Here is a 24,421-nt window from a genome sequence, read left to right on the forward strand (position 1 = left end):
TATATGGTACACTTCAATAGCGGGAATATCTGAAGGTTGAGACACAGGAATTCATGCGCAAGCCTGCCATTCTAAAATAAGCTTCACAGAGAAATAACAAACAGTATTCGCTTGATTTTAAACTAAGGCGCCATGTAAGAATCTTTTCCTATACAGAAACACATGTTATCACCTAGTGATATTCATTTGAATAAAGTTAGGAATTATTTTATCCAATTTGTCCACTCAGCGGAGGGTTATAGATTTGCGGTTGTGAGGCGTCTAAGGCATTCTTTTCAATTCTGCCGTTTCAATTAGCTGGTAGATTTCCCTCCCCACGAAGCTGTTTTTACTAAACTATAATTTAAGACGAGTTTGTGTGGGTTAAATGCGTTTATTTATACGCAAGTAGACTTTCAATGATTTACTCTTATTTTTCTGATCGCCAATTTTAGCTGTATGATGCAGTAGAACCGATGAAAACTCGGTTCTCGCATGGGTAGGGTGGAGGCTGTACCAGCTGCCTTGTGCCACAAGGCCTGTGCACTGACGTCAATAGCCAGGGTTTACACTCATATTATTGAGCAGGCAATTGTATTTGGACGGTTTTTTCTTCCCTAGGTTCAGAGCTTGAAGTTTGGAGTGAACGCCTGTCGTTATACGCTTGACTATGATAAGACAAGACTCCATACATAAGTTAGAAGGATGACTTTAACTTAGAAAATACAGTTTCTTCGTAAAATGGGAAAAAGGAATACGATATGTATCACTGGCTGTTCCCGTTATAAAACATCACCCCATGTAAAATCTTTTCTCGTGACCTGCTATGCTGTAGACAGCTTCAGTCCAGTTTTACCTTTCAGCGAAATCCGTTGCGAAAGCAAGGGCGACAACTAGATTTTTGTTCGTGGTATCCACAAGGCAACCGGTGCTACCTCCCCTTCATAGTACGTGTCCAACAACAAATTGCCAAATAAATTAATAACAACAAATCTGCAGGCGTTGTTTAAATAAAAAAGTTTAGTTGAAAAGCAATACTAGTACATATATGCGTAGCTAAAATTAAGATGTTAAAAATCGGTTTACTGTGATTTTCCGGCAATTAATTTTCTGTGTAAACAAATTAAATATTTACTATCCCAGTCTTCAAAGAAACGTTGGGGACAAGCTGGGCTTTAATTACATTGCGTAATTTGTGACGTGCTGGTCAAAGCCGGCAGAGGATATAATTTAACAATGACACCAGGACAAGGTACTAGCTTGTGAAGGCAGGGAACACAGGGGGGTAAATATATAAACTCCGTGGTGCCGTGCAAAACATTTAACATGGGATAAGTCAAAGTGACTGTACAATGATTGTATGGGTCCTATAGATAGACGCGTCTCTGGGTATTCGTAAACTAAAATGGGAATATACATGTAATTTTCATACAAATATATATTTTTGCTATTTTTTTTTCAGATGTATGAATGTATAATTATACTGAATCTGTTAATTTTGTTGATGTTTATTTTGTTTTACGCCTTACTCAAGAATATTTCACTTATACGACGGCTGAAAGCATTATAATGGAAGGAAAACGGGAATTTTGTTGAAAGAGTGGATGAACGGATGCCTGACCTGCACCTGTGTACATACATGTGATTGCAAATGTCAGATTCACTCCTGCTGAGAAACGCATAGAGGCTTACAGAGATCCATATTTATTTGTTAAAGTGCGTCTGGTCAAATCAATGCATTCTATTAATACATAGACTTATATCTTTCACCTTGAATGTTATGTGTCTTTGTATTTCTGCCTTTTACCTATAATCAGGGAAATTGATCGACAGGTTAAGATGCTCTATAACTAATTGAAGTCTGTGAGCAGAATTCATGTTTAATGTATTTCATGCTGTATCAGTATATGTCGGACAGCTTATGCATGAATTTGGCAAGCCACTCTACTCCATGAACAGTTACACCATCGTATAAAATGAAGCATATAGGCATACATATGTTTCTTCGTAAAACTTCCGTAAGTGGGAAGGTCTGCCAGCAACCTGCGGACGGTCGTGGGGTTTCCCCCGGGCTGTGCCCGGTTTCCACCCACCATAATCCTGGCCGCCGTCGTATAAGTGAAATATTCTTGAGTACGGCGTAAAACACCAATCAAATAAATAAATAAAGCGTAAAACTTCAAGCTACGATTATCTGGCTCGTAAATTTAACGGCTGGCAGATCCGGGCTTCAATCCCGAATCATACCAAAGACTTTAATATCGATACTCTCAGAATCCCAAGAGAAATAGGCCAGATATTGGCCTACTGGTCGGCAGATATATGTAAAACCCAATGCAATCAGTCACACAAATGACGATGTATCTGCGCTCCAAATTTTATCAAAACTGGACACTATTTTAACATTTGTTTGTCAAATTTGACTTCAAATTCTACATGGTAAACCAGCATCCAGGTACAAGTTTATATTAAAATCGCGGACATGGATATTTGAGAATTTGGTTTCAAATTTTGGGTTCCGCAAAGTGCAGAGAAATTTTATCAATGTCGGAAATATTGAAGCAATTATTGCAGAAAAAAGATGACATCAGAATGTAAGAAGACGTAAAAATATCCAAAAACTTATGCACAGGGCGCCTGGTTTTCAGACTTGATCTTGGGTTCCACAACGTGAGCGAACACATGTATAAATGCTACATATCAGAACCGGACAATGTTTGATTGATTTTTTTTTTTTTTTTTTGATTGGTGTTTTACGCCGTACTCAACAATATTTCACTTATACGACGGCGGCCAGCATTATGGTGGAAGGAAACCGGGCACAGCCCGGGGGAAACCCACGACCATCCGCATGTTGCTGGCAGACCTTCCCACTTACGGCCGGAGAGGAAGCCAGCATTAGCTGGACTTGAACTCACAGCGACCGCATTGGTGAGAGGCTCCTGGGTCATTACGCTGCGCTAGCGCGCTAACCGACTGAGCCATGGAGGCCCCGACAATGTTGGAATCAGTTATGGCACGGATGCCAACTACCTATCAAAATCAGTTAGGGCATGGCTAAATATGCCGAACATATAGAGGGCCTGCTATAGGTATGGATCCAGTTGTTTTTCAAATTTATTGGGAATTTACACAAAATACATGAACCTGAGCACATAATTTTATTAACATTGGACAATATTTAATTATTATTAATTATGCCATTAAGTTAACATACGACCAATGAGAATCAATGAATTAACGAAATGTACAAAACTAATGCCACGTGGATTGTCAGGTTTTCAAAGTTGATGTGCAGGCATGGGATTCTATGTACAAAGTGAATTCCACGCACTCAAACATTTATTCAAATGGGATAGAAGTGGGACGACTTATTACAGCACGGACACCATGCAAATGTAAGTGTGACAGACAGACCCAAGTCTGCGCTTGTTTTTCTCGAAAACATCTGACAAACAGAAAAAGAAAACAACGTGATGCACAGCATGGACACAATTTCCACGCGGTACGTTGCAGAGCGTCCAATATACAAGAATATGTCTCGTTTGCATGCAGTGCGAGCCCCATAATCAAACATGCAAGTAAAATATTATATAATATGTGTTATATATACATACAAGTTGATCTGTATACCAACGTTTAATTATACATGGCATTCCCATGCACTCGTTAAACCAAACTGGAGACGAGACGCAGGCACAGGCCATTTACACCATCACCATATACCCCTTATATACTCCTATAATATCCTGTCCCACAGGTCATCGAACAGGCTACTTTCTCCATTGCAAATTGAATTCAAATAGATTTCAGCTAAACGTGCGTCTCATTTCCCCGTATATGAAATCAGTCCAATGTCTTACATTGAGTGGGTGAACATCAGACTGTCCCTATATACAATTATTCGTTTGGAATGAATTCTACAGTAACTTTTGATATACTGGGTTTAAAGAAACATTAAGAATATTTCTGCTACAATACATTCTGGCGACAGCAAGTTCCGTTATGGAAGAGGATAATATCCAAAATCTGAACAAAGAGGAAGCATACACTTTAAAGCCATGCAGATAAACACAAAAACTCGAAAACACCTTAAATATTGTAAGTTTGTATGCAATATTATAATCCCAATACGTTGAAAAATATCTTTCATACGTTTAACTGTATACATATATACACTACTGGCATGTATGCAACAAAGCTGTTAAAGAAATGAAATTTGTATATAGAGTCAACTGCATGTGCACGCATGGAGAATATGACCAAAGTCATCACACGCAGTCGATCAAGGCATTCATGTTTGATGCTTTACACTGGACATTATGAAACTCACTCGCTCCATCGAGAAGACGATTATGCTTTGAATTTACAAGAATAGCGCGTGTATTCTGCTCGCGGCTGCAAAAAATCATAAAAATATCACCTTTGCTGTTTCAGCTACACACAATCTGGGCAAAACCTCGCAAATGATCTATCAGACAATCTTCCTTTGATTCAAAACCTTGTGTTGCGTTCCGTTGTGCAGTATAAAATGCGAAAGAAAAAAAAACAATAATAGTAAGTTGAACAGGATGCAATGTTTATAAGATAACTGACATTATTTGTGACTAAGACGGTTGTGTGTCGTGTTAAATGAATGTGTGCAATAATATATAATGTCTAGAAGGGAACTCTCATGCATGGTCTCGTGCACAGGGTATCTTTATATTCATGATCATCCAAATGTTCGCGCCTCTATTAGCCTGTCAGCGCGGCACAATGACCCAGGTGCTTCTCACCAACTGATGAGGTTGATTTGAGTTCATATTCAGCTCATAATGCTGGCCCACGTTCTGTATTGTTTAAGTATTATTGAAAAATTCTTGAGTATTGCGTTTTAACAACAATTAAAATAAATGAATAAATACACTGACGCCGTTGTCACATGGCATGAGTTCAGTCCATGCAGCCATTGTCCTGTGCACATGTAACGGTACATCGAAATATTTTGATCACTGGTTTGAACTACTTTAAAATGGGATAAATGAGGCAAAATATTGCGTCCTTGTGCAAAATTGCGTGTTGTGAGCGTCACAAACCCCCAAGCCTCACCCCGCCAGGAATTAAATTATTATTTGGATTGAGGATTAACCTGTGAGTATTTGGAGCCTCAATCATTTTCAAAAGAGACGGCTATTAAACACGTGTAGAGTTAAACAGACATACTTCTGAATTTAATGACCCATGAATAAGTTTTTAAACAACAAATTTTTCGGATTTGGCCATTCTCTCATTCGTTAAATTATGGAAATTAAAATACGGAAGCTTTCGTGTGTGTATAGGTCGACAATACATGACGGGAGGACAGGCCCGGTGTGCATCACATCTTTCACTCTCAACATTTTGATTCAAAATGTCACGCCTAGCTATAAATATTAATACGTTTCACTGGGTCACGGAGTCTGCGCACACGTATCCCTTTAAACCACGTTTTTCACGATGGCGGCGGCTTCGGGAAAGTCAACTACAGAATTTTTGTCTTATGTTTACGAATATCTGAAAGAGTCATGTAAAGATGCGGCACAGACATTTCAGAAAAAGTTCAAAGTGGTACGTATGTTTTTTGTAGATTCATGGAGTATATGGATACGATATGAAAAGATACAAACATGTGACACATCGTTGGTGAAACGAAATTACAACAACAACGTGAACTCCGCAGAAAACGATTTCCATGTGCCCACACTACATCGCACAGCAGTCCTACATCGAATGGCTACATTCAGTAAGCACTGGAGTGGCTCTGTGGATGTTACAAAATACGGAGATTAAGTTACTTGAAACAAAAAAAAGTTGAAGTGTACTGTATAGGCTTACGGTTTTCAGTCTTGTTATGGGGGTTGCTTTGCACACCACGTGTAAGCACTGGAATCACTTTATGGATGTTACAGAATATGCAGATTTGGTTACTTGAAACAAAGAAAAAGTTGAAGTGTACTGTTCAGGCATACGTCTTTTAGTTTTGTTATAGGGGTGGCTTTGTACACCATGTGGATGAGGGTTTAAGTCAATTCATTGAAAGGCTGTTGTAAAGACAAGATAATGTATGGGACATGAGTTTTAACAATGCTTGGGACTTGTAAGGACTAGGGTTATATTTACGTGTTGATTTCCACATGCACTCTGAGGTAATATTTTTCCCTGTGGTCACATGTTCTGTGGTTAACATTGAATGAGAAGATGTTTAATTTGCATACAAAGAAAAACAGCGCAGATAAGACATTTATCATTCTAGTTTCTGTCACGTGTCTCAGTCATTTGTGTGACATTGCTTTGCGATTTATACTTTTTTTGAAAGGATTTACTTAACTTGTTGTGAAATGCTCTGGATTCAAACTTCCATCAGACAGCATGTCGGGTCCGTAGCCTGTTGCTTCTACCACTAGAGTCGATGTGCTAGAACATGGTTTTAGACGCCTTTAACACATGTGTACATGGTAAGGGTTGAATGCGCATGTGCGTATGTCACATGCTTTTGTTTTGTCATGTGAACTGCATCTGAAAAGGGTCTCCTCCATATATGGCCAACCTTATTCAGCGATGCGTGAATGAATTGACGTAAGTAGTGACATAGAAAGTTACATGTAAATATAACCCTAGTCTTTATAACAGCCCAATGCACTGATTGCCTAATATAAAAGGTGAAAAGCACGCGACACATGCACTTGTGCATTTAACCGTTACCATATTCATCTGCCTTTACAGATGTCTAAGAAACACTTTTGGTCACAGCAGGAATTATTCAGATGAGGCTGTTGTCACATGGCAGAAGTGACAACAGTTCATTGAAGAACCTGCTTTCCATAATCAATATTTGAATGTTCCAAAACATTGGATTAAAACAGCGATGCTTCGCCATGATGGGAAATAACTCTGTTTGGGGTTGATGTTAAATTAGAGGATAGATAGGCTCAGATTGGGACAGAGAACTGGTAGTGTCATGAGAATCATACTGCCTTTCGACCATGTGCTGTCTGGATGTGTAATGATTACGCCTGTAAACACCTATATGTCACTGCACAGTGGGATATTTCATGATGGTGTGATCGGTTGCTCGAGTCAAAAGACTCAAACACACATTTGATTTGTGATCCGACTTTAAACACATTTCTTCTACTTATTTGAATGGACATCAGCGGTGGAAGTTTTCAGAAAGTAAGTGAGCAGGAATCATGTCTGCTGTCGAGATTGCTTTTTAGCACGCACAGAAACATTTAACCTCTCCAGGTCCTGTTTGAAAAAGTTTCTCAATTTTTATGGTTTCTAGATACGTGAAATAAGTGGCATAGCTTTCTGTTTTAGCAATTGGGGGGGCCTCTGAGGCTCAGTTGGTTAGTGCGCTAGCGCAGCGTAATGACCCAGAAGCTTCTCACCAAGGTGGTCGATGTGATTTCAAGTCCAGCTCATGCTGGCTTCCTCTTAATTTTAGCAATTAAGTAGATTGTATGTGATTTATTAGCTTTTGTGGAGAATCAGGATTTCCTGCAAATCAGCTGAAAGATAATGTATGCTTTGCAATGTTGGAGATCTTGTGATAAGCCCCGGAACCAAAGGGTTTTATTAATGCACTCAACCAAGTTTTTGGTTTCCTGCGATCTCTACCCGGTTTCTTCCTAATACAATTCTGTCTGCTATCTTATAAGCGAAATATACAGATGTGGCATAAAACAATAATCAATTAAATTAGTGTACCTAATGAATTGTTGGCTGTTGAGGATTGTATTGATTTTCTTTGTGACTTTGCAGAAACCGCCTGTTGCTGGCTCACCAAAGCTCCCACAGATCTATGAGGAATGGGCAAAGTAAGTTACACGAACAGCTTACCGACTGCTCTTCGTTTTACATATCAAATTGTCAAGGAAACATTGTTTTTCGGTGTGTTCTTCGTACAGATTTATCACCTTTGCATTGGGTGAAATTCAGTTACAGTGATTTGCACTTTATCACAGACTCATTTCGATTTGTGGTTCCAATCATTTTGTAGTAAACTCATGTTGAGGACTGGTTTTTCACATTACTTACGTCTAAAATCCGTTCTAAAGCAATCTGTAAAAATGTGCAGGCCATCATTAGCCTTCTTGTATCTCTGGTGCCTTTGCTTGTTAATGGTTTAGGAAACCTCAGCACCTTGTGCAATGAGGTTGTGCGTTGGTTTCCTGCTGTTAAAGTGTAAATTTGAACCCCACATGGAGTTTGGGCCACACTGATTTTAGCATCCAAACAATCAACTATAGTTTGATAGATCCAAAGTAATTGGTTTGTTTTGTGTAGAATTGTTCTTGAAAGGCTTTATGAGGTAAGTTAGTCTCATATTTTCTACAGCAAGGATGAGGAGGTCCATAATCAAACCAGCTTAACACCTGACCATCTTGTATAGGTTCATAACTTTTAACCTAGATCAGAACCCTGGTTTTTGGATGAACTTAGACGGTTGGTGAAGCACCTGATACGGTGCAGTGGTTTCTTTCGGTACTAACACCAAATAGATTGTATATAGGAGAAATTTTATGTTTAAATATTGAAATAAATGGTATGAAAAACAAATTCCCTAAATGACCTTAAAGTTTGTCCTTGACTAAGTTGTTCGTTTTTCCAGATTCTGAGAGTTGTGTTGATTTTAGCAAGGTGTTCTGAGGTTTGCTTGGAACATTGGATGATATTCTACTGGGAAATTGCAATTTTCAGCACTGAAAATAATGCTTAGTGACAGTTATTTGCCTCTAAAAATGTACTTTTGTGTGCTAAATTTGAGATCATTTAAGGTATTGAAACAAAGATCGCAAACAGAACTGTGATGATTATTGTTACAGAGGCAAAAGGAAACAAGAGGACAGCAGTGCGCCTCCAGCAAAGAAGGCAAAGCAAGAGTCCTCAGACTCATCAAGGTAAGTCTTGGGTGTCTGTATTGGTGAGGCAAAAGGTGAAGAGTTGGGTGGTGTTATAGGATAAGGTCTACAAGTAATAATAATAATAGCTTTATTTTAAGAGGGTAAAATACAATGCATATACTCAGTCAAGACTGGGTTGATCTACCCTAAGGCCCTCAGATACAAACAATGTATGTTACATTATATATGCATTGGTAAACATGGTAATTTGGATTGTGTAAGCCACTTGCAACAAGATTTTGGAACAATATATATATATATAGATATACAGTGGCAAATTAAATCAACACAAAGTTCCTTAAACAGTGAAATAATAATAAAAGCAAGTGTGAATTTTGCCACCATAACCAACTCAACCACTGGAAGAGATAGGTTAGAGGGAGACGGCTGATTACAAACCCCTTCCTGTCCCCTCAGAAAGTTGGAACCTCATGATTACACATGTTCAAAGCACAAAAGGAGTGAGTGATGTGGTGATTTTATTCCAGACATTCCATGCTGAAAGTGTCAACAGGGTTAATCTACGTGTAATACAACTGCAACCATCAGTTGGATGGTGTTACAGCGTTTTGAGTTATTCTAGACCTGTAATATAATAATAATATAATAGTATAATATTGTAATAATAATGGCGTTTCACAGTGTTCGGAGTAATTCTAGATTCATAATGTATAATAATAATAATAATAATGGTGTGTCACATTGTTCTGAGTAATTCTAGACCTGTAATGTATAATAATAATAATGGTTTGTCACAGTGTTCCGAGTAATTCCAGACCAGTAATGTATGATAATAATAATAATAATAATGGTGTGTCACATTGTCCTGAGTAATTCTAGACCTGTAATGTATAATAATAATAATGGTGTGTCACATTGTCCTGAGTAATTCCAGACCCGTAATGTATAATAATAATAATGGTGTGTCAGTGTTCTGAGTAATTCCATACCCGTAATGTATAATAATAATAATGGTGTGTCACATTGTCCTGAGTAATTCCATACCCGTAATGTATAATAATAATAATGGTGTGTCACATTGTCCTGAGTAATTCCAGACCGGTAATGTATAATAATAATAATGGTGTGTCAGTGTTCTGAGTAATTTCATACCCGTAATGTATAATAAAAATAATGGTGTGTCACATTGCCCTGAGTAATTCCAGACCGGTAATGTATAATAGTAATAATGGTGTGCCAGTGTTCTGAGTAATTTCATACCCGTAATGTATAATAATAATTATAAATAAATAATAATCAGTTTCAGCTAACATCAGTGCATTTTTTTATACCTAAATTCTGCTTAAGCTGGGGAGCAAGAGGGTATGTAATTTGCTACTATTTAAGCATTTACATGAACAGTGAGAATAAAACCTTAACTGAGGTAAATCAGCAGACGCACATTGGTAATCCACACCTGCCTACTTATATGATATTGGCGTATTTTGTGCACCACATAGTTAGTAAATACAACTGTCCACCAAAGAAGGAGAAAATACTCTTAGATGCCACAAAGAAAATAAAATCATGTCCGATTTTGTGTTTTATCTATATATAAGTTTTTAGTATCTGATCCACTATTGTAGTATTCCCATTACAGAAAAGATTCAGTAGAAAACCTCCAACTTGCGAATTCATGTCTTAAATTAGCGCGCAATGGGTTTCCGAATGGTGACCTGTTTATTCCGTCTTTTTGCATCTATTCTGAGAACGCTTTTGCCAACAAAATGATTACTAGTGTTGAAGTGCCCACAGATATCGGGTGTAAAAGAACATAAATTCTTAAAGAAATGCCCCTTCATTCTCAGAATTACAGCGTCACAGCTGGACATGTCCACATGATCAGTACAGAGCTCTGTAAAGTTAGTTTTGTGCTGGCCTTGACTGCTGTTCAAGTTACTTCAATTCAATGAACTCAAAACTGATCCTGTCACAATTATTTAAGGGTGACATTTGTGCAAATGTTTTTACAACTCAGCAAGCAACCTGTCAAAATAAGCCCTAGAAAATATACAGAACACAACAAGAGCTCTCTCTCCCTTTGAGAACTCTTTGACGTCTGCTTTTTCAAAAAGTAAACCGCCGGATGGTGGTTATAGCTCAGTTATCGACGTACAAATTCGAGAAAAGTACAACTCGAGAAAGGGTTTTGTTTTGCTGGTATAATGAAACACATGGTGCATGATGTGGGGTGGGACATCACGAATTGTCACCTCTCGACAAATGATATCACTTTTCTGGAGCTGACAATTCCTGATGTCCCACCTCACAGCATGTCATTATCTATATATTACACATCAGCTTATACTGCTACAGTTGCTAATTCTGACTTCATTATCTTTACCTGCAAGGCCGAGGACTAGAACATGTAGAATTTTCCTCTCAGTGACCCAAACTAAGACACTAAACATTTTGATTTGTTTTCCTCTAGGGTACCTTAGTCTCATGTTTGGAATTCCTAACATCTCAGTTTTAGTGATGCACGTATAAAGGCTTAATGAAAACTTTTGTTTTGTTTTGGTGTTTCTATTTGAAGTTATATTAAAGAAGGGTTGAAAATATATGTGCTGCACTGGTTGTTGCAATTTTGTGCACATAATATTTGTTTTGTACACATAAACATCAATGATTTTAAACATAACATTCACAATGGACAGGCACGTCTGGAAATCTGTTTTGCAGGTTTTGAGTGAAAATTCTGTCACTTTTATTGGTAATGATAATACTTATACCAAGTACTAGTAACCCAGGTTTCAGTATAATGTTACTGGGTGGGGTATTTTGTCTGGTGTCATTGGCATGGTGATCCATTGAGGCAGCACTGTAATATGTCAGTGTTGAGTCCAACCTGCTGTTGAAAGCGATGTTAAACCCTGATCAAACATTTAAACAAATTCTGTTTTAATTGGTCTATGCTTTTATTCCAGTGAATCGGAAGAAGAAGGTCCAAAATCTTCCTCTAACATTCAACAAACGCCAACAGGCCGCCCAGCTACTAAACGCCAGCATTCATCAAGCAGTTCTGACTCTGACAGCTCAGACTCCAACACTGACAAGAAGGCATCTGCAAAGAAGCCACCTGCTAAAAAAAGTACTCCAGCACCTGTCACCAAACAACCCGCCAAGAAAGAGGACTCAAGCAGCTCAGATGACTCAGATTCTGAGTCGGAAGAAGATAAATCAAATGTGAAACTCAAGGCTAAAGTATTGTCAAAGAAACCTCAGACTCCAGCAACCAAAACAAAAGGTAAACCGGCAGAATCCAGTTCAGAATCAGACTCTGATTCAGATGATGACGATGCAAAGAAGCCGAACATAAAAACTAAAGTAAATGAAGGCAAGTCAACAGCAGTCAAATCATCGGCAGAAAAGTCATCTAAAGCTGCACAGAAGGCAGCCAGCTCTAGTTCGTCTGAATCCAGCTCTGAGGAAGATGAGAAAGTTAAGAAACTTCAATCGCCTGCAAAGAAGACCCCTGCAACATCTGCAAAGAAGTCCCCTGCAACAGCTACAAAGAAGTCCCCTGCAACAGCTACAAAGAAGTCCCCAGCGGTGAAGACTCCAGCCAAGAAGGCTGAAAGCTCCAGCTCTTCAGATTCCAGCTCCGAGGAAGATGATAAAGTCAAAAAACCAGCTACTTCACAGCAGATTAAGCCAGCTGCAGAGACGCCCAATAAAAAGGCTGAAAGCTCCAGTTCTTCAGAATCTAGCTCAGAAGATGAAACTGTAAAAAAATCAGCAACCCCAGCTCAGAAGAAACTAACAACACCAACTGGAGCAAAAGTAGCATCAAAGGCATCAAATAAGAAAGCGGAAAGCTCTAGTTCCGATTCTAGCTCTGAAGATGAAAAAAATGCGAAGAAATCTGGATCCTCAGCTCAGAAGAAACCAGCAGCAGCATCTGTGTCCAAACCAGGAACAAAGGCTACAGCAAAGAAAGCAGAAAGTTCTAGTTCTGAAGAATCCAGTTCTGAAGATGAAAAAGCCAAGAAACCAGCTACAACTCCTCAGAAGAAACTGACCACAAAGACTCCAGCAAAGAATGCTGAAGACTCCAGTTCCTCCGACTCTAGTTCAGATGATGATGATGATGCAGCAAAGAAGCCAGCAGTTGCTGTTCCAAAGAAAACAGCTACTCCAGCAAAACCACCAGCAAAGGGGCAAGCGAAAAAGGCTGAAAGTTCCAGTTCATCAGATTCCAGCTCAGAAGAAGATGAAAGTTCAAAGAAAACAAAAACTTCTGTTGTGCAGAAACCAGCAGTTAAGGTGGCAACAGCTAAAAAAGACAGCTCTAGTTCTTCAGATTCTAGCTCTGAAGATGAAGCTGAAACTAAAGCGAAGACAGTTGCTCAGAAGAAACCAGCAACTCCAGTGACAAAGCCAGTTGCAAATGCAACAGGAAAGAAAGCTGATAGCTCTAGTTCTTCAGATTCTAGCTCTGAAGATGAAGCTGAAACTAAAGCGAAGACAGTTGCTCAGAAGAAACCAGCAGCTCCAGTGACTAAACCAGTTGCAAATGCGACAGGAAAGAAAGCTGATAGTTCAAGTTCCTCAGATTCTAGCTCTGAAGATGAAGCTGAAAGTAAAGCAAAGGCAGTTGCTCAGAAAAAAACAGTAATTCCAGCATCTAAACCAGTGACAAAAGCGACGGGAAAGAAGGCTGATAGCTCTAGTTCTTCAGATTCTAGCTCTGAAGAGGAGGAAACTGCAAAGAAACCACAAACCGCTGCTCAGAAGAAACAAGCCTCCCAGGGTAAACCAGCAGCTGGAACTCCCGCAAAGAAAGTAGAGAGTTCAAGCTCTTCAGATTCTAGTTCTAAAGAAGAAACTGCCAAGAAAGTGGTAACACTTAATCAAAAGAAATCAGCGGCTCCTACACCGAAGAAAACACCGACAAATGTGACTTTAAAGAAAGATAAAACTTGTACTTCTCCTGCTGCCAAGAAAACTGAAAGCTCTAGTTCTTCTGAATCTAGTTCTGAAGAAGAGGAAAGCTCCAAGAAACCAGCCACACCTGTCCAGAAAAAAATGGCTACTCCTAGCAAGACAAAATCTGGACAAGGCTCTGATACGTCAGACTCGGACTCGGACTCTGATTCTTCCAGTGACGAGAAGACCAAAGCAGTAAGTCCAAAGAAGGGTGTTAAAGCTCAAACCCATGTGTCAAATAAAAACCCCAGTGCTGGCAAAACAACTCCAAACTCCAGTAAGATAAATTCAAAAGACAGTTCTAGTTCGGATTCAGATTCCAGTTCTGACGAGCCGTCTAAAGGTAGCAAGAAAAAGGTGGCCAATGGAACTCCAAAGACCACGCCAAAGTCAGCATTGTCTGCTAAGAGTGGTAGTAAAGACTCAGGCTCTTCTGATTCTGACTCTATCGCAGACGATGTGATAAAGACTGCTTTAGTGAATGGCACTGTGGGTGCATTGACGTCTACACCGTTAACGGGACCCAGTGGTAAATGTGATAGTGACTCTGGGTTACCAACGTCTTCTGAGGAAGAGAAAAACGGAAAGTCAAAGAAAAAGCTGAATCAGTCAAAGGTAAGCTTGCTGAGTAGGCCATATAAAAGAACATGTAACATTGATAGTAATCTAGTGTTGATCAGTTGCTAGCATGTGATGAGAACTGATGGCGTTATGAGTGTATTCCTCTCAAGGGATGGTTGAGAGGAAGGGACAGGGATGATGTCAGAAGTGGTGAAGGTACGGGGAGTGATTATCACAAAATTAATTTCGGTTTCACAAAGCATATCATTAAAATTCATAAACTTAACCGCACATAAGAAATGTTGAATAATATTCAGTTCTAGAAGTTCTGTATGAACTGTGCTGAACAAGTGGGCTCCTACCAGTATGTGGAGGCGAAAACTAATCCACACATTCTCAGGCAACAAGTCATAGTCCATCTGCTGTAGACTTGTGTTCAATATTGTGGTATAGAAATTATCCTCCTGGTTCTATCTTGTGTGAAGGCTCTTGTCTTCATGTGCAGAACTTGTTGGATACATTTGTGGTTACTGTTTGAGTGAGTGAAAGAAAAGTGTGTTATCAGAAGGTGCAAGAAGGAAGTGAGAAGGTGTGAGTGTTTGTGTCTGGTGATTAGACTTGTTAAGTTTCAGTTTCGGTACTGTTTTTCACAGGAAAAAGGGTTGAGTACTTGAAAAAAAAAAGTGTTCTGTTGTACAGTGTACTTGGAAAGTCGGAGCATAAGTCCATTATCTAGAAGTATGCAACTTCCCTATAGCCAGTCTCTACGTATCAGTACAGCCATGTATTTGGTTTTCTCTCTATTGCGCAGCAAACAAGTGAGAAATGGCGGGTGCAAGGTGGCTAAAAATGTTTCATTTGCTGTTGTGTTGAAATAGAAATAGAAAAAATTATGACAATGGAGAGTTTTGTAAAAGGACAGCAATGTTATTGATAATAGCTGTCTTCAGACTTTTATAGAATGCTCACAGCAAAAATAAATGAGTACCAGATCACTCCAGGGAAGTGAAATCTGATTCGTCCTCATTACAAAGCCAGTTAAGAGTTTTTTGTGAAGTTCGATGAATTTATTATTAAAAACAAACTTAGTGTTGGCATCAATGGTATTGTTGCAAAGCCATTTTGTGGTTCTAAGAGTGCAGTTTTACACGTTTTTCTTTACGTGAAATAATGTATATAGTATGTCTTATTGGGTTGCAGGGAGTGTAGAGCCAGGGGTAAAACACCAACCTTTTGTTAGTGACATTCCCACATTTGACATGTCTGTACAGACATGTACACAACAAGGGTGAATCATATGTGGTCAACAGGGCATGTTAGACTGCAGAAATGGCGGCACTAGCATCACCAACTGCTGATTGTGATGTTATTTGTAGTTTGTTGGGTGCAAGGTCAGAAGTACACGTATATGTTGAGAAGTGTACATTTTTGTATATTAACTTGTAAGCTGGTCATGTAAGCTTTTTATTTAGCGAATACTCGTATCCGTTCCGACAACTCAGGGTTTCAGGGAAAAAAAAAACCCACTTATGTGTTTATGTTGGGCATCTAGGAGACCAAAGTGTAAAGAACACCGATCAATCAATGTACAAAGTGACAATTATTGTCATGAATGAGGGAAAATCTGCACGAGTTTTATTTATTTCATTGGTATTTAATGCCATACTCTGAAAGAATATCACACTTATACATGTACCACGGTGGCCAGGAACCTAGTTGAAGAAGCATGTGGGTATACTGCCAGACTCTTGGGAAATCTAGAAAATGGCACACTCCACATGTTCTCAGGCAACAAATTCAGTCCATCTACTGGAGTCTTGTGTTCAGTGTTGTGGTACAGAAACATCCTTCTGGTTCCATTCTGTGTGGAGGCACTTTTCTTCCTGTGCAGAACTTGTTGGATACATTTGTGTTCACGTTTCCGTCCTAAAAGTGGAATTTCAGGGAAGGAAATTTTGAGGTGCATATTTTTTAATCTCATTCAGTCTTAAATTTTAACTTGAATAGACTGCATCTAAAATGAGGTAGCATTCTTTTGAGTACACTTCTTCGTTCGTTATATCACCAAGTCAAAGGTTTCAGTCATATGAGACATTTGCGTAAATATAGAGATCTGGATCCCTAACCTCCTCCGTTACCTAAATTTTAACTCATTTTCCTGGAAATTATTTAGTAATTTAGATATTATGATGAGGAAAAGATAAAACTTTTGAACGTCGTCTTCTCAGGAATGATCTATTGCTCATTTGTTTTTTGTGGTGACCATTCTTTAAAAGCCTGTAGGCAAATTGACCATTGTCTTAGAGATGTAAGGTGTCAGAATCAGTATTTTATCTTCCGTTTTTCAGGATAGACACATTAGAGATACCCATGAATATGATTTCATAAATGTGAAAATGAAAGTATTTTTGCTCGCATGTTTTCGGTGTTGTATGTTTCCTCACAATCTCTCAGTAATTAAATACACTGATTAATGAAATACGCTATGGAGGTTCTCGTTTTCATGTGCGGAACGTGATGGATACATTTGTGTATCAGTATGTCTGTTTTGTGTAGCTTGATATTGTTTAAGCTTTTGTATCAACTGGTTGAATAACTATTTGCTAGTTGACCATTTGCCAGTTGTTCCACTGTCCTTGGTTCTCTGGATTTAAACTTCATGCTATAGTCCTTTATTTTTGTTTTATGTATGTTTACCCAATATCCTTGTCAGTGTTTACTTTCCCTTCAAAGTTGGTAAAGACTAAAGGTATGTCTTAAGTATAAAAAAAAAGTGACGTAATATTCCCAGTATTTTGGCTGTATGGTTCACTTTGTAGCTTTTGTGTGATAGATGATGAAATGCTCTGCCTTTCTTTACCTTCCAGAATAGTACTCCATTCCGGAGAGTGAAAACTGAGGACATACCGGTTGACCCAAGGCTGAAGGACAACTCATTTGAAGCTAAGGTAAGTTAGTACATGTACTGTACAGTTGAGCAGAATCCAGTGAAATGCTATTATAAAATGCTAGGGTCATATACCGGCCTTTCTGGAGACCAGTAACAGGCCCTGAAATCAGAAGCTGAAAAAAATGAGAAATTAGAGAAAGATATACATGTATATGCAAAGAACAGGCAAAAATTGGATCGCAATATTTCCAATAGCATTTTGACATTTTGGCCCAGGTTATGAACCCAGATTGGCCTCAGAATGCAGAAGTTGTATATGGCCCTATAAACTATGTTTGTCGTCATCAAATTGCTGGTTACATGTACCTTGTATCAACAAATTTTGGTTACATGCACCGTGTGTCATCAAATTTTTGGTTACATGTACCTTGTGTCATCAAATTTTTGGTTACATGTGCCTTGTATTAACAAATTTTGGTCACATGTACCGTGTGTCATCAAATTTTTGGTTATATGTACCTTGTCATCAAATTTTTGTTTACACGTACCTTGTGTCAACAAATTTTTGGTTATATGTACCTTGTCATCAAATTTTTGTTTACACGTACCTTGTGTCAACAAATTTTTGGTTACATGTACCTTGTCATCAAATCTTTGGTTACATGTACCTTGTGTCAAGAAATCTCTGGTTACTTTTTCCTGAGTAATGTCGCCATAAAATAGATGACTTAGGCCACTTATAAAAAGTTATAGAAATTTGTTTGCAAGTTTTTTTTGAAAGGTGATCAGTGTATGTTGAATTACTATTAGCATATATTTAATTTTTTTTTTTGTATGAATGCATTTATGAAATGATAGAAATCTGGTTGTTATTATCCACATGTTCTCAGGCAACAAGTCACAGTCCATCTGCTGTAGACTTGTGTTCAATATTGTGGTACAGGAACGCTCTGGGAGTTCTGTGCAATCAAGTGGCATTGTCCCTTGTGTAAGGAGCTCCTTGTGCAACATGACACCTGAAAATAGCTTTTTCAGACATCTTGAAAACACCTGTGGAGAAAGTGGTAATACCCATATTGGCCTTGTTATATAATATTGGACAAGCAACATTGGTCCACTGTTATATACTGTGGAGACATGGATCATCCCACTTTCTGCAAAGGGGTGTTGAATTGACATATTTACATGTAGCTCCAAATCCTTAAAAAACAAATTGGTTTTCCTGACCCTCTCTTGTAGGAACTTTTTTATCATGAAGTTGATGGTCCTGGCTGGAAACTTAGTACAGTGAAGTTGATTGTCTTGACTGCAAATTATGTACAGTGAAGTTTGGGGGTTTTATGGCTGGAAAAAATGTATAGTCATGTAGTTGTCTTGTCTGGAAACTTAATACAATGAAGTTTTTTGTTTTGGCTGCAAACTTCTAACAATGAAGATGATTGTCTTGATTGGGAAACTTCAAACAGTGAAGATGAGTGTCTCGGCTGGGCAATTTCTAATAATGAAGATGATTGTCTTGATTGGGAAACTTCGAACAATGAAGATGATTGTTGTGGCTTAAAAATTTGTACAGTGAAGTTGATTGTGGTGGCTTGAAACATAAAAGAAAGTTGACTGTCTTCACTGGAATCCTTATGCATTGAAGTTGATTGTCTGGCTGGAAACTTTGTACAATGAAGTTGATTGATTTGGCTGGTATGGGATAAGAAAATTGTCTTGGCTGGAAATTGTTATGCATTGAAGTTGATTTTTCTTGGCTGGAAACCTTGTACAGTGAAGATGATTGTCTTGGCTGGAAACATAAAAAGTTGATTGTCTTGGCTGGAAACCTTATGAAATGATAGAAATCTGGTTGTTATTATCCACATGTTCTCAGGCAACAAGTCACAGTCCATCTGCTGTAGACTTGTGTTCAATATTGTGGTACAGGAACACTCTGGGAGTTCTGTGCAATCAAGTGGCATTGTGTAAGGTACTCCCAGTGGACACGGAAATACAGGTGTAGATGATCAACATCACACCTGAGAATAGTTGTTTCTGACAGTTTGAAAACACCTCTGTGGAGAAAGTGGTAATACCCATATTGGCCCATGTTATATAATATTGAACAAGCAACCTTGGTCCACTGTTATATAGCGTGGAGACAACATGGGTCATGTCACTTTCTGCAAAGGGGTGTTTTAGAAAATGTACATCAGCGGTTAAGAAACTAAAGTGTCAGCACTCGACAGTCCGAGATTTAAGAAACCATTTGCTACAAGTAGAACAGTACTGTGGCCTCCTGAGCGAAAACCTCTTGCATGAACTGGTCTCCTCCCGAGTGAGAACTTCTTACATGCTGTTGTCTCCTCCTGAGTGAGAACTTCTTACATGCTGTGGCCTCATTCTGAGTGAGAACTTCTTACGTGCAATGGTATCTTGAGTGAGGACTTCTTACATGTGTTCTCGTTCTGAGTGAGAACTTCTTACATACTGTGGTCTCATTCTGAGTGAGAACTTCTTACGTGCAGTGGTATCCTAAGTGAGAACTTCTTACATGCTGTGGTCTCCTCCTGAGTGAGAACTTTACATGCTGTGGTCTCCTCCCGAGTGAGAACTTTACATGCTGTGGTCTCCTCCCGAGTGAGAACTTTACATGCTGTGGTCTCCTCCTGAGTGAGAATTTTACATGCTGTGGTCTCCTCCCGAGTGAGAACTTTTTACATGCTGTGGTCTCCTCCCGAGTGAGAACTTTACATGCTGTGGTCTCCTCCCGAGTGAGAACTTTACATGCTGTGGTCTCCTCCTGAGTGAGAATTTTACATGCTGTGGTCTCCTCCCGAGTGAGAGCTTTACATGCTGTGGTCTCCTCCCGAGTGAGAACTTTTTACATGCTGTGGCCTCCTCCCAAGTGAGAACTTTACATGCTGTGGTCTCCTCCTGAGTGAGAACTTTACATGCTGTGGTCTCCTCCCGGGTGAGAACTTTACATGCTGTGGTCTCCTCCCGAGTGAGAACTTTACATGCTGTGGTCTCCTCCCGAGTGAGAATTTTACATGCTGTGGTCTCCTCCCGAGTGAGAGCTTTACATGCTGTGGTCTCCTCCCGAGTGAGAACTTTTTACATGCTGTGGTCTCCTGAGTGAGAACTTCTTAAATGCTGTGGTCTCCTCCCGAGTGAGAACATTTTACATGCTGTGGTCTCCTTCTGCCAGTTGGACTCACTGCTTGGTTATTGGAAATAAGGAACTTATTCTCTGAATTGTCAGTACAGGGTTTTCCAGTGGCTTCAGCAGAGTGGCGATCCTTTGAAGCATGATGTTGTAGCATTACGGTAGGGTTGTGTGTTAAACTGCCAAAATACCCAAACTTTTACTGCAGTTTCACTGAGATGCACCGATCATCATATTTTATGTAAACTTGATAGGTTCATGTAGCTCTATCTTTCCATATATACAGTGAGGTCACAGCACAAAGGGATTTCACAGTGTTGTTGTAACTTCACTACCCCGAAACCACTTCAGATTTCTCATTTTTCCAAACTAACGGTAAGTGATGCCACAGTGTGGCTGTTACAGTCTCAGTGTGACGTTAAAGCTGAATTATTTGTTAAAAATTAACCCAGTTGTTTGTTTCGTTCTGCCTGCTCTTTGCAGAAGGGTGCTAAAGGATCCTGGGGAGAGAAGGCCAACAAAGATCTGAAATTCACAAAAGGGAAGTCATTCCGACACGAAAAAACGAAGAAAAAGCGAGGGAGTTACAAGGGTGGCCCGATTGACTCAAACAGTGTACACTCGATCAGATTTGACAGTGACTAACGACTCAAGTGGGAATGGCACTCGAAGACTGAACAGTTCTGTGTCCAAGAGGTTCCCATGGTGAAGGAGAACAGTATTATGGATATATGTCGACAAAGTTGAATGTAATGGGTGTTGAGCATAAGGGGCATGATTATTCAACATTTCCCGCCTACACGAGTTGGTTTATAGCTGTGTAAAAACGCATCGTTCTCTGCTGCAAGACTGGTGAACTAATGCTTTGTTTATGTCACCACAATATGGCTGAAATACTGCCAATGTGGGGGCTCTAAGACTTCATTCGTTCTTTGCTTTACAAGAACAGTTATTCAGAAATGATGACTTAGAACCAAACAGAAAAGAACAAGAGCACATGGTTTGGAGCAACTTGCGTTCGGTGGACAACAATCCCCATTGATCTGCTCTAATTATGATATAATGAAAGTTGCACATGGTGTGATGCTCTGTTACACTACTGTAATTACCACCAGACTTAATTCTCAAAGTCTTACATCACCTGTCGTGATAAATTGTTGAAGTTAATAATCTGCTTTGCCTGATTTATTTAGGAAAATGTAAGAAAACCTAGTTTCATAGTAGAAGTATACAATGGCATTGAAGCATCATTGACTATAAAGCATCAATGACTATAAAACATCTTTGCAATATTTTGCTTTTATTCTCGGATGTTGGGAAGATAATTGCTGCTGGTGAAATGAGTGGGTTTCCCCCCTGACCTATATGGTTTCCCACTGACCTATATGGTTTCCTCCACCCATAAACCTGACCCATGTTTATACAAATGGAAAAGTACAGCCTATACACCAATCAAGTCAATTTTTGCTGTATGCTGGTTTGGCCATGATTGCATCTGGATAAGACATAATAGCAGAGGAGTCAGAGATGAGTATAAGCTTAGAAAACATGTAATAATAAATTTCAGAGATTGATTGATTTGTACATGGTTCATGACCTAACTTATTGTTTTGTATCATGTCAGAATTTTTGCATACATGCCAGTTTTTTTTTTTTTTTAATATGTTCAATACATTGACAAGACTTTTGTTTTGTTTTTTTTTTTCCACGTACTGATTTGTGAACAGGTTGAACTGGAAAATCCAGAATATTTAAGATTTTGATACACGAGTTTTCAATGTATCATTCAATAATGTTACGGTACCTGACCATTTAGTTCAGGACATTGTTTCTGGTAGAATTCACGGGTAAGTTAGATATTTTGTGCATCAATGATTCAATGTATTGTAAAGTAATCATGAAATGTTCACACTGATACTAGGCTTGATCCATGGATGGAAAGAAATTTTCCGAGTGTCCAAGAAATATGTATTTTTGGGCGAGTCGGGTATGGAATTGAAAAGGAATGAAATAAATATTTACAGGAACATGGTCAGGTGATTCTGAATTATTTGTCACGCTGTTTTTTTTTTTTGTTTCCCGTTTTGTCTTGTTTTTTACACATTATCATTAAGTCTCTCCTAATTTAAAACATTTGTGTTCAGTTTGGTATTTTTTGTCTTTTTAGTAGACATAATGTGTATGTATGGAGTAATTATTTTGTGCATTCATCTCCAAGTTTATACATTTCATTTTTCTGCCATTATGGTAGATGTACACAATATCGCGAGTTGTCCTAGACATTCCTGGGAAAAGAAATAATTCTTTTGTGAAAAATAATGAAATAAAATATATATCTATACAGTAAATCTAAGCTGATTTGTTGTTGGTTCAATTCTCAGTACTTTAAATGTAATGGCCACTGAATGTTAATCGTTGTTGAAGAGTTTTCTCAGTTGATGCATGTAGAAAGAGTAAAATAACTTGGATATGCCACAACCCCAAGCAAACTAGAAAGCATAAGAGCCTAAATTTCCACCACAGCACATGTGTTGCTCTCTACCTTTCGCTTAACATCACTGCCACCACTAGACAAACTTGACCTTTGAAGCCTGTGAGACGCACATAGGCTTTTTAGGCTTGGTCTCATCATGTGTGTCCTGCCATGGAACTATTTAATCTGCATTGATGACTGAAATTCTGCATTGATGACTGAGATTGTTTTAGGTTTTGGTTAGAATCACAGTGTACATACTCAAGATTAAGAGAATGCGCATGCATAATACATCGTTAAGTGACGGGGGTCTAAAGGGATTATTTGGACTTTCTGACATCACTTCCTGCCTCGTCACTGTGACCTCGGTGTTCAAGATTTCTGTACAAATTTACCAGTGGTGGCAGGGATGTGAAGCAAAAGATAGTGATACATGCGCTGTGAGGAGTATGGCACAATACCGCGCTACAGACCAAGGGACAGTACTCTGCATTTGTGCTTAGCTGGCTGTGGTGGAGAATCAAATCCTGAATCAACACCAAAATGTGATGTATTGCCACTTGTGCCAAGGCCAATCTGTGCACAAAATCTCGGCATAGCTGATATTTGATAACGAATCGTTAAAAAAATAACTACCTTTGCTGCAGAAAATAAGAAATATTTTGATGTTGCCGCTCTCATTATCAGACACGTTTCTTGATTTTAATGTTGTATGATTATCATGATTGCGATTGGCATGATGGTATCTCCAGGTTTGGTTGACTTGTCATGAAAGGAGTACAATTCACACTGGTATTGCGATATAATCGTCCACAACTACGATTCCACATTGCCTTCTGACTTAGGGGAAAAATTTTGACTTAGATGCTTTTTGTGGATTTAAGGAGTCAAAAATAGGAACATGAAGACTAATAGTGGCATGTTACAGCAAATCTTCCAGCATCAGGTTCTGAGCACTGTAATAAAGTTTTAAAGAACACAAGGAAATGACCTTGAGGAATTGCACTAAGGACAAGAACTAGAACGAAGGTATTTAACTAAATTAGTCGGACATTGTTTTGCATGCATGCGAGCATTTGAATGTAATACATTGTACATATTTCAAATGCAAGAAATCCAGTATGTAATAATTCCAGTTTGCTTGTTGGCACCACAGGATTAAAATGTAATAAATGCAGCTTGTAGAGCCATAGTAATGAAATCTGACAGGCCATTGTGTTGTTGTGTGAATTCTCATGGAAATATAAATTATTATTTTATTGATCATATTTTGATTTTTGATTGGTGTTTTATGTCATACTCAAGAATATTTTACTTATATGATGGCAGCTAGCATTATGGTGGAAGGAAACCAAGCAGTGTCCAGGGGACTGTTCCTAGTAAATCACCAAAGAAGCCAGCATGAACTGGACTTGAACTGAGAGGCTACTGATTATTATTCTGTGCTAACATGCAAACCACTCTGCCCCTCATCATACAATAAACAATGTCTCAAACTTTCAGTTGTTTGT

The 24,421-nt window shown here is 38.7% G+C and overlaps 1 protein-coding gene across 1 annotated transcript; it reads left to right on the forward strand.

Annotated features, from left to right (window-relative positions):
* Window positions 1-5,453: 5,453 nt before the first annotated feature.
* Window positions 5,454-21,145, forward strand: LOC135471549 (nucleolar and coiled-body phosphoprotein 1-like). The gene is made up of 6 exons (XM_064750824.1): window positions 5,454-5,568; window positions 7,765-7,820; window positions 8,829-8,903; window positions 11,834-14,450; window positions 17,264-17,344; window positions 20,921-21,145. Exons 1-6 carry the CDS (start codon window positions 5,458-5,460, stop codon window positions 21,080-21,082), a joined length of 3,102 nt encoding a protein of 1,033 aa, XP_064606894.1. The 5' UTR covers window positions 5,454-5,457; the 3' UTR covers window positions 21,083-21,145.
* The last annotated feature ends 3,276 nt before the right edge of the window (window positions 21,146-24,421 follow it).

The sequence above is a fragment of the Liolophura sinensis genome, chromosome 1, assembly GCF_032854445.1.
Source record: "Liolophura sinensis isolate JHLJ2023 chromosome 1, CUHK_Ljap_v2, whole genome shotgun sequence".
NCBI classification, from domain to species: Eukaryota; Metazoa; Mollusca; class Polyplacophora; order Chitonida; family Chitonidae; genus Liolophura; species Liolophura sinensis.